Source organism: Chroicocephalus ridibundus, chromosome 2 (assembly GCF_963924245.1).
Source record: "Chroicocephalus ridibundus chromosome 2, bChrRid1.1, whole genome shotgun sequence".
Taxonomy (NCBI): domain Eukaryota; kingdom Metazoa; phylum Chordata; class Aves; order Charadriiformes; family Laridae; genus Chroicocephalus; species Chroicocephalus ridibundus.
In genome coordinates, this window is record NC_086285.1 from 128,939,162 (window position 1) to 128,949,655 (window position 10,494).

At 44.0% G+C, this 10,494-nt stretch overlaps 2 protein-coding genes across 2 annotated transcripts in view; one reads left to right on the forward strand and one right to left on the reverse strand.

The window, feature by feature from the left end:
- Positions 1-4,100, reverse strand: part of CA8 (carbonic anhydrase 8) — a 53,437-nt gene extending 49,337 nt beyond the window's left edge. The window contains exons 1-2 of the mRNA XM_063326923.1: positions 3,715-4,100; positions 3,197-3,388 (exon numbers count right to left, since the gene is read on the reverse strand). Of these exons, the coding sequence (XP_063182993.1) occupies positions 3,197-3,388; positions 3,715-3,793 (271 nt within the window). The 5' untranslated portion in view covers positions 3,794-4,100. The remainder of the gene's footprint in view (positions 1-3,196; positions 3,389-3,714) is intronic.
- LOC134510872 (collagen alpha-2(I) chain-like) lies at positions 3,792-9,982 on the forward strand. Its single transcript, XM_063324087.1, has 4 exons — positions 3,792-3,795; positions 3,859-4,391; positions 5,253-5,457; positions 9,865-9,982. Exons 1-4 carry the CDS (start codon positions 3,792-3,794, stop codon positions 9,879-9,881), a joined length of 759 nt encoding a protein of 252 aa, XP_063180157.1. The 3' UTR covers positions 9,882-9,982.
- The last annotated feature ends 512 nt before the right edge of the window (positions 9,983-10,494 follow it).

The window sequence follows — 10,494 nt, forward strand, 5'->3', positions numbered from 1 at the left end:
TGGCTTCCAGGCAGGGATGGATTTTACTTAAGGGCATTCACAGTCTTCCCCAGAATCCATTAAATTCTAACTTACATTTCATAGACTTTGAATGAATCTTTTACAGTCTCTGATAATTGATAAGGATTATTTAATTGCATAACCTCCAGCTTTAGAGAATTAAAGTCCCATAATATAAAGTTATTTTGACACACAAACTAAATGGCCTTAGCTTGGAGCACAAGACATAGTGTAAAACTAAAATGTAATTTAGCAATTGAATCATATTGCAACTGTATAAACACAAAAATAAAAGTATAGAACTATAAAAAAAAACAAAGAAAACTGATCAGTCACGTTTTTTTGAAGAAAAAAGTAAAATATTCTGATTAATCCTCCTTTAATAATTCTTCATAACTAATCTAAGAGCAATTAGGGTTTCTAAAATGAAATGTCCTAAATGTAGTTACAGATTCAGATTTGCTTCTTAAACCTGCTTTAGCTATATTCTATCTATACCTATATCCTAATGGGAAAATCTATAAATCTAGTGAATATTTGGGGAAACAACCAATTAAAGTATTTAGGGAAATCTGGACAAATATAAATCACAGAATCACAGAATCACAGAATGGTTTGGGTTGGAAGGGACCTTAAAGACCATCTAGTTCTGACCCCCCTGCTATGGGCAGGGATGTCTGTCACTAGACCAGGCTGCTCAAAGCCCCATCCAGCCTGGCCTTGAACACTTCCAGGGATGGGGCATCCACAGCTTCCCTGGGCAACCTGTTCCAGTGCCTCACCACCCTCACAGTAAAGAATTTTTAAATTAAAGAAACATGATACTTAATTAGTGCTATTTCTTAGGAAAATGGTGCATTTTCTCTGTTTTACAATATTGCTCCTACAGAAAGCATAACTAGAACAAATGTTCTCTATATGATGTAGTTCTGGATCTGCAGGAGCTTCAAAGAGTATATTTCTAAAGCTTAAGTTATAACACTGATCAAATCTTAATCCTTGTCAATGCATGAAACACGTGCAACTTCGCTCTGCCTTTCAGCAATTTTTGATCCTCATTAGAAAATGATTCTGAAACCATCATCCCCTGTGCAATCCACTTCTGGCTTAAGAGAAGTTTCTCTGTTAGTAGGATATCCTCTAAAGCGTTTTTCAATATACAGTTCCATTACACAGTTGGTCATGCTTCTTCCACCTAATGCATAACACATGTACGATGACCGAACTGGAACCAGCCTGTGAAAATGTTTGCAATTAAATAATAAGAAAGATTTGGGAATTCCAGATGGACTGCATGTCTTGAATTAAAGGATAAAATCAATCACCAGTAGTGACAAATTGATTTTTAATAAGTGTATTAATTAGTTTCATTTTTTCCACAAAGAAGTTTTTCTTTGACTGTTAACATTACAGTAGATGAGATCTCTTGCACATTAATTGGACAGAGTTTCAAAAGCATTTAGTGCTCAACAGTTCCCATTAAAATAATCTGGCTAAATGGATTTGTCATCAGAGATCCCCTGTGAGGAAAAGAAGCTGCAGGAGTTTCCGCAATCCCTGAAAACTGGCCAGAATACTAGGTCAAACACAGCTTATTAACTCTTTTCTCCTCTTGGTAGGGATAACAAATGTTGTCTTCTGCCACCCAAAAATGGAAAAATTAGCCTCAGTTTACAAATGGAGAACGGGAAATTATGTAACATGAAATCTAAGGAAAAGCCGACACTGAAACAAGATTTCCTAATTCATAATTCCATACCTCAGTCATAAACTTTTATTCTATTTCACATTTTCTCACGTTTCAAGACTCATCAGTCTGGCATCAGACTGCATTGAAGTTTAAAAATAAGTCTTTCCTTCTCCTAAGTCTCCAATGGTCTTGCACGTGTATTTAGGTGTGTTGGTCCCATCTTATTAATAATTGCTACTAAGTTACAAACTGCCCTTGGGAAAGGTAGGGTTGAAGGAGTTGCATTTTGGCATGCAAGGCATGATGTCGTTTGCCCTCACTCTCCCTTCCTCCACAGGAGAATTCAAGAACCTTCCTGATCCTGCAGAGAGAACCTTACTTCTTGGGAAAAGAGCTCTGCTGACGATGAAGGCAGTAAAACCGACTGGAAGCACAAAATTTATATTCTATTGGAAATCTGCAAAATTCTGTGGAAAGAAATGTTCTGTGTCGCAATAATACATGGAATTTATCATGGAAAAGAAATTATAAAGGAAAGCATCGTTATTAAAATAACAAACCCTTCCTTTTTAAAAAAAATCAGTGTAAAACTGAACTGACTCCCTCACTCCCAGCACAGCTGTAGCTCCCAGAACTACTGGGATCTCAGAAGGAAACAAAAGTTGGAATGTCTCATGTTTTGACAATGTTCAGCCGTTTAAATACCCCCAAAAGGCTGTAACTAGCTAAGACTGGTTAGAATAACTTGGATGCTCTTCCAAACACATGGTAAGGACTACCACAGTGGTGGAAAGCACAAACAACTTTTTTTCTTCCTACTTTCTTGACAGTTGTCTCCTTCATACAGAATAGTTTATCCAGGTGAAAGGTCTGAATGAAAAACTGCTATTTCACTTAAGTTGGAATTGTTTCTTTCATTACTTGCTTCTAATTCTTATTCGATGAACAACACCAAAAAAAAAAAAAAACTTTAAGAAATAAGGACTGCTTTGCTACCTGCTCTGCATCAATATTGTACACATGCATAACTGGAGTATCTACCTTAAGCTGCTCGAGTCTGTAGTTGGTATTCACAGCCCACTCAAGCTAATGGAAAAAGCTCATTTAACTTACACAGTCTTTGGACCAAGGGCAAATTTTGCCAGCTGTACAAAACAGTTTGGCATCACACTGTGTTAGCGATAGCCTAGACTGCTGTTGAATGCAGATAACTGCAAATGCCACCAAATTAGATGACACTGCCACATGAGGAAACTCTCAACGCGCTCTGAGGCGACCTGACTGATGGTCCAGTTTGGCATCGCAACCTGCAGCTCTCATTGCAAAGCTCCTTTTCCTATTGGAGCCAACGGCAATGCTCTGACCGGCCGCCGTCCACGCCGAAGGAGGACAACCGCTCGCTGCTGGGCGCAGCTACCCTTCCCATGCTCCAGGATTCACCCACAGCCGGAATTAAGGTAAAGACAAACTTCAGCGGGGACAGCAAAGGCCACGTTTTCAGCATACCTGACTTGGACTTCAGGGCAATCTGAATGGAATGCCCGTCGTTGATCACTTCGCAGTCACGACACACGACGTAGTTTGGCGACAGACGCACTTCTAGGAGCGAGGGGTCGTATTTGGCTTCTCTGGAGTTCAAGTTAATGGGCGACTGGTACTCCCCGTTAGCATCGGGGAAAATCAGCCCCCACTCCACTCCTGAGGCACAAGGGAGAAGCCGTTACGGGCAGAGCCGGCACCGAGCGCTGCACGGCGGCTTCCCGGGCCGGACAGACCCTCCCCGCCATCACCCACCGCCACCGCCGCGGGAAGGGGAGGACGGGGGGAAGCTGCTCCCCGGCACCCCGGCCCCGGACGCCGCTGACGGGCGGCTCCGCAGCCGCCGCCGCCCCGCGCTGCTCTCCCGCTGCGGGCCGCCGCTTCCCCGCTCCCCGCTCCCGGCGGCGGCCGGGGGACGATTTTCCCTCCGCTCCGCCGCTGAAACCCTCCCCGCCCGACCCCGGCGACGGCCGAAGTTTCCTCACCTTCCTCGTAGCCCCACTCCGGAGCCTCCTCCCGGGGCGGGGAGGGCTCGGCGCCCTCGATCAGGTTCCTGTCAGCCATGGGCGCGCGCCCCTGCCACCGGCCCCGGCTCCCCTCGGCCGGGAGGTGCGTGCGAGGCGGTTGAGGCGGGCTGGCGGCCGCTGCGCACCCCGCCTCGGCCCGCCCCCGCCGGCGGGTGTCGTCCCCCGGCGGGGCAGGGGCAGGGGGCGCGGCCGGCGAGCGGGCCCGGCAGCCGGTGGCCGTCCCGGTGTCGCGGCGGGGCGGGCGAAGGGGGCGGGAAAGTGGCGGCCGGCGGAGCGGGGAGAAGGGGAGCAGGGGACGTCCAAGCTGGCGTCCCCTCTGGGCCGCTGCTCCCCTGTCCTCCCTGCGTCTTCCTCGCCCTCCTGCGCAGGCTGCTCCCCGCGCCTGGGGGGGTGTGGGGGTGTCCCCGCAGCTGCCGCTGCCCCGCTGGGCTGGGCACAGGCGGTGCGTGCGCCCGGGGACGCCCGGGGACAGCAACTTCAACGGGGCGGGGAAGGGCAAAGCCCTGCCCCAGGGGAGGAACAGCCCCGGCTCCGGCAGAAGCTGGGGGCCAGCCGGCTGGAAAGCAGCTCGGCAGGGAAGGAGCTGGAGGTCCTGGTGGGCACCAGGTTGGACGTGTGCCCTTGCCGCAAAGAAGGTGAACGATGCCTTGGGCTGCGTTAGGCAAAGCGATGCCGGTGGGTGGAGGGAGGTGATCCTGCCCCTCTCCTCAGTGCTGGTGAGGCCACACCTGGGGTGCTGGGTCCAGTTCCGGGCTCCCCAGTACAAGAGAGACATCGTCATATCGAAGAAAGGCCAGTGAAGGGGCATGAAGGTGGTTAAGGGACTGGAGCATCTCTTCTGTGAGAAAGGCTGAGAGAGCTGGGACTGTTGAGGCTCAGGGGATCTCATCAATGCGTACAAATACCTGAAGGGAAGATGCAAAGAGGACAGAGCCAGGCTCTTTTCAGAGGTGCCCAGTGACAAGACCAGAGGCAATGGGCACAAACTGAAACAACGGGAGGTTCCTCCTGAACATCAGGAAACTTTTTTACTTTGAAAGTGACAAAGCCCTGGCACAGGTTGCCCAGGGAGGTTGTGGAATCTCCATATCTGGGAGACAGTCATCTGAACACGGTTCTGGGGAACTTGCTCTGGGTGGCCCTGCTTGGGCAGGGGATTTGGAGAACGTAATCTCCAGCAGCCCCTTCCAATCTCAGCCATTCCACGATGTTGTGTTTCCTCCTCACCCCACAGCACTGTGCCCCTCTCGTGGAGGGACAGAGGCCCTCAGTGAGGATATGGGAGCCACTGAATACGCAAGGGAGCCCAGCTCTGTTCCTTCTGTTCTGAAAAAGGGTTGAGGCCTCCATACTCTTTACAGTGACCCCTTCATTTAAGCCACATCCAGGAGTGTGGCTTCAACTCCTCCTGCAGAGTATACAGGTTGTAGGGTTTGAGGAAAGTCTCTCCCCAATTCAAGGATATGAAAAGACTCTTCTTTCTGCTTTGCCAACAGCTATATGTGGACCTAGAGAACCTTCATTCTGTCAAGGGAAAAAAGGACAGAAAGGACCTCTGTAATAGAGATCTCCCCCAAATACTTGCCCCAAATACTTGCATCAGTGACAGCAAGGGGAATGGGAACCCAACACCGAGAGTCTGCAATCCCTGGCAGCAACCAGAAAAGGTGACACAGGCAGTCAAATTGAGTTTCTATAATGGTAAGTGGAAGTGCCCTTTGCTTACCATCCTTGGCCACTTAAATACAGTGAACGCACCTCCCCTGCATTCTGGTGTCTCAAGAGGATAGCATCCTGATCCTGTGCCGTTGATTCACAAGGTCTGATCTAGGTGTGGATCTCATTGTGCTTCAGTGTTCCCCAACTCATCAGTGGTACCTGTGATTCCTGTGCAGGGCTGGCATGGGAGCAGAAATTATCATCAGTGTGAAAGTGAGATGGAAGAAGGACTAAGCTGGAACTTCATTAATGGAACAAGAGAGTACTGGTTCATGAGCTGTGTGCAAGGTGAAAAGAAAATAGGACAAAAGAAGTAAAATGTATTGGGTTGGATTTTTTTCAAGATCAGAACAGAAACATAAGTTTCCTCTGCAGGATCATTAGTTACTATCCTTACTATTGATGGTTGAAAGGAATATATACTACCCAAAAAACTACAACCATGGTGCAGCTTACTGAGGATAAAAGGCAAATTTTGCCTCATATAGTGAGCACCTGACATCAGAACAAACAGAAAACTCAGATTTTTTAACATGAATTTTAGTCACAAGATACCATGTTGTATATGGATACCCGTCTCCCATACCAAACTGGCTTTATTGGTTGTTAAGTTTTATTCCCTAATCACTTCTTAAACACACACAAGTTTTTCTATTAATGTCAGTCCCTTTGAATCATTGCTCGACCACATGGGGAAAAAAAAAACATTCCCCTAAATCATCACTGATTCTGGTCCGTCTGACTGGAAATTCATTTTCCCCTCCAGAGTCTCAAATTTTGAAAAAAACAGTCCTAGGAGTCTGGGTTCATTCCCTTGCTCCTTGAAGCACTGCACTTCATTCATGCCCTCTATTAAGTCCTTTCCTGTAGTAGCTTTCCTGTGGGACGTCTGTTCTAGAATTTCACACTTATGAGGGGCAACATTATCAGACCTGCAAGTTCCTGTTTTGCAATAAATAGTTTTCACGGCTTTACATAGTTTTCATGGCTTCCATTCATAACTGAATTTAAGAACTAAGCTACTTATATTTGTTGCCCTTGCTTTTAACCTTTCCATTCTTTCCATATCTCTCTGCAAAATCAAGCATAACAGGTAAAGCCTCCTTACTGAATAATTGGCATTTCTTTATTCCCATATGTCTGTTGTGTTGCTTTTTGCGCCAATATCCTATTTCTTCCACAGTATCTGTCAGGCATAGCCTGATCTAATCAGGAAATTAGATGAAGATTCCTACGACTTCTTTAATGGTGAAGTGTGTAAGTAACAAAGGAGTTCAAGGGTATGTCTCCACAATGAAATGGAGCATGGGACAGAGCCCTCACACTTAACTCCAACCACAAATGCGGGTATTGACCTGACCAATCTCTGCACAAACCAACTCATTCATTTATGGACCCAGCTTCAATAAAAGGATTGAGACAGTCCTTTTGGTGGAGATAGTGGCATGATCTAAGCCTTGTTCGAGATCAGTGGGATTTGGTCTCCTTTAATGATGTAGACACTCTTGAAAGTGTTGCGCTCTCTCAGTCCATTTTTGTTCCTGTGTGTAGTTTACTGATGGTGCCCTATGCGGTGCCCTTTGCCACATATTGATGTACTGTGCAATCATCTAGAAACACTCACCGTTGTAGCATTATGTTACCTGATATACTTGTCCGAAGACATCCACTTCCACTTTACAGTTCTTTCCTCTTTAATTAAGTGCGCTCTTTGCAGGGATCACATGGTTTACAGCAGCCATCTGCGTTCCATCTCGCTCTTAAACTAACCGTACATCAATCTTCAGAAAATTTATTATTACTAGAAATCTAAAATTTAAGTTTGCGTAGAAGCTCCTAATAATTGACTTTACTATGAAAACATGTTAAATATATAACACACATAAATACACTCTTTATTCTGTAAAAAAAGTATTGTTTGTGGTGTTTGCTACAGTGGCTGAGCATACTGAAAAATCTGTAGGGAGGCATAGTTATGGCCCTCAAACTCCTATCAAATTGATGGGCGAAAAGTAGGAGAAGCCCAGACAACATGACCTTTGTAAGTGACATGGCACCTCACCAGCAGAAGCAGGAGCAGGGCGCCTCTCTCCTGAATCCCAGTTCAGCCTTTGATTCTGTGGAACGTGCTCACTTCTTGTTTAACTGGGCTTAGTGATCACACCCTTTGATGGTACCAGGAAAAAAAAAAAGCTCAGGCACAGAGCCAGGGCTTAACAGTTCCTCTTTGAACTCAGAGGACAGCAGTTGAGAAGCAACAGAGTCTCTGACATTCCTGTTTGTCAAACGAGAAATGGCATTTTGAAATATGTTTGGTATAATAGTTAATCCTGGTGAGATTGCAAACAACTATTCTTGTATTTCGTTTATCTAGATATACTTATTTGTTATACAGTCACTGATTTTTTTCAGAAGACAATATAGCTTCCCTAAAGACTTTAAAATGCATATACTGGAAAAACCAGGCCTGAAAATTCTGCATCCAAACACTTTGAAACTTGTATGCATAAATTGTCATTAATGACTAGCAATGTTTTTTTAAGAGGTTACGTTTCAACAACTGTGCTTATTACATTCACCACTCCAAAAGGGAGAGTCCAATGTAGAGAACTGTACCTGTTACCAAGAAATTCGTAGGAAAAAGAAAAGCAGAATTACATACAAGTTATTTTAAACTGTACAGTCCTATCTGCAGGACTCTGTGCGGGCCACAGAACTGATGGTTATTTCTCTGATGTGGGGGATGAGACATTCAGACTGTGAGATGATCATATTTCCTTTATTATTCACTTTTTTCTTTATTACCTTGCTGCCAGCATAGAGTAGTTGAGGGCAGGCAGGACTCAATATTATGATAAGGAGAGAAATGTTCTGTGCAATATTATAGTCCATCTGTGGCAATTTCTAGTCCATTTAGGCTTCTCTAAGCCAGATCTCAGTTCTTGCCAAGGTGTCCTGAAAGAAAAGGCAATGTCCACACAGCAACACAGGCAACTGAAGGGACCAGGAACATCTAGCTTTTTCAGTGAATAGGGCTTCCTATTTTGCTTCCTGTGTTGGACTATGAGGTTGGCCAGCAAGCACCTCTCATGCAGTCTTGTTTCTATCTTTATTTCTTGCCAGCTTAGTCTCCCAAATAAGTTTGATTCTTTTCCAGACTTAGAAGTGTAAGCAGAAAGTTTCTGCATTTGACCGTTAAAGCACAAGCTTATATGTAACAAAACTGAAAATCTCTCTGCACGTTTCGAAAGGAACTAGTTCATTACAAGGAATAGTATTCCAGTATTCTTGGAATAATACTATTTGGCTATCATTTTTTTCTGCAGCTGAAGTAATGTGTTGCAAAAAGGAAAAGGATGGTCGGATAGTATAAATAGTCCAAAATGAGAAGGTAAAGAGAGACCATTTTCAATAAAGGGAGCATTTATCGCAATGAGAAACCATTTACAGTGAAAGACTCCGAATGTTTGCAAATCAGGTTTACCTTGGCAAATGCCATCTTGCAAACATTGCAAAATATGTCAGCTGGATCCCGATTTCCCCTTACATCCACACCAAAAGGTGGTTTCAGTGGCCTCGTGTGTTTTACGGTCTGTAAGTGTAAATTTGTGCTTCTTGACTTTGCCAGCTAATAGGATTGCAGGCAGCTCCTGCACACACTTCATGCGTTTCACTTTAAAAATAAATGTTTGGGGGGGAATTAAAAGATCAAGTCATTGATCTGAAAGCGCATACCCAACTTTTTCTACAGTACAGGTATAAAACTCTTACATGCAAAATTGCATCTGTACAAGTGCACAAGAGATAAAGGGAAAATGGGAACAGACTAATATTTCTAAACCGCTGGGCATAATTGGCATATATTCACCCCGTGTTCAAATGTGTAAAACAAGACTATTATGGCTGCCCATGAGAATTCACACATACATCTAGAGGACACTAAAACTGCAGCAGGATAGTAGACGCAAGGAATAGGAAGCCATTTCTAAGGACTAAAAATACAACAGTCAGAAGGGAAGAAGAAATAATAAAAAATACAGTGTAATTAAGAGCACACTAAAAAAATTAGAGAGTAATCTGGTGTGGTCTCCTGGAGCTTTTCTTTTCTCTAACACGACCTAGCCCAGGAAAAAATCTGTAAAGAATTATAAAAAGTGGCGAAGACAACAGGAATTGCTGATGAAGTAAAATAAGCACAAGAGTAAAGTGAAATCCTACAGACAATAGCAGGGTAGAAGGGAAGTGAGGTGGGTTTTTTTCCCCTAGTAGGCTAAAAGGAAAAGACAGATAAAGGATGAAATACAATCTCTCTGAAACACAGAATGCAAATAATAATCAAGGACCCTGAGATGGCAAAACTCCTATGTAAATAATTCTTTATTTCTTTAGGAAGGAAGCAGAACTAAAGATAAACCCAGACACAAATTCAAGGAAGAAGATGGGAAGCTCAGAGGAAAAATCTGCAATAAGGAGATGATAAATATTTATTTACCTAACTGTAATAATTTCAGATCTTTAACATTCAGCGAGAATCCTGAAGGATTATGAGTTTCATCTAATTCCTATTGAAATGAAGTGGCTTTTCGTCAGTGAAACTGATTGATGTTAATTCCACTACCTGCAAATTAAATGTTTAAAAAAGAATCACCAAATCAGAGAAAGACATAATATCTTCTACTGTTTAAAATAAAATGAGCGAATGAGCTAAATAATGAGCCGGAGCAGTTTTTCGCTAGAAGAGCACAAGTAAGTGTTGGGTTAAAGATGCTGGCTTTTCATCTGGGAAGCTTGTGAGAAAGGGAAAACAGGGGGATAACAACACATTTGATTCTGTAAAATGATGGCAAAACAAGAGTCAGTTCTTCATTCATTCTACCAAGTTTTGCTTACCAGTATGTAGACATCCATAGACGACAAAGTGCTGATGTGCCCCGTTCTGGTAAAGCTATGAAATCATACATTCAGAGTGTGATCTGGCTTCCTATATCACAAGTTATTACATTTCACACAGTTACTCAT

What these genes read in the sequence shown, in the direction of transcription:
- LOC134510872 (XM_063324087.1), top strand. An exon ending in GTGCCCTTGCCGCAAAGAAG is followed by an intron (nt 4,392 to 5,252) that starts GTGAACGATGCC and finishes CTTTGCCAACAG; the next exon opens with CTATATGTGGACCTAGAGAA.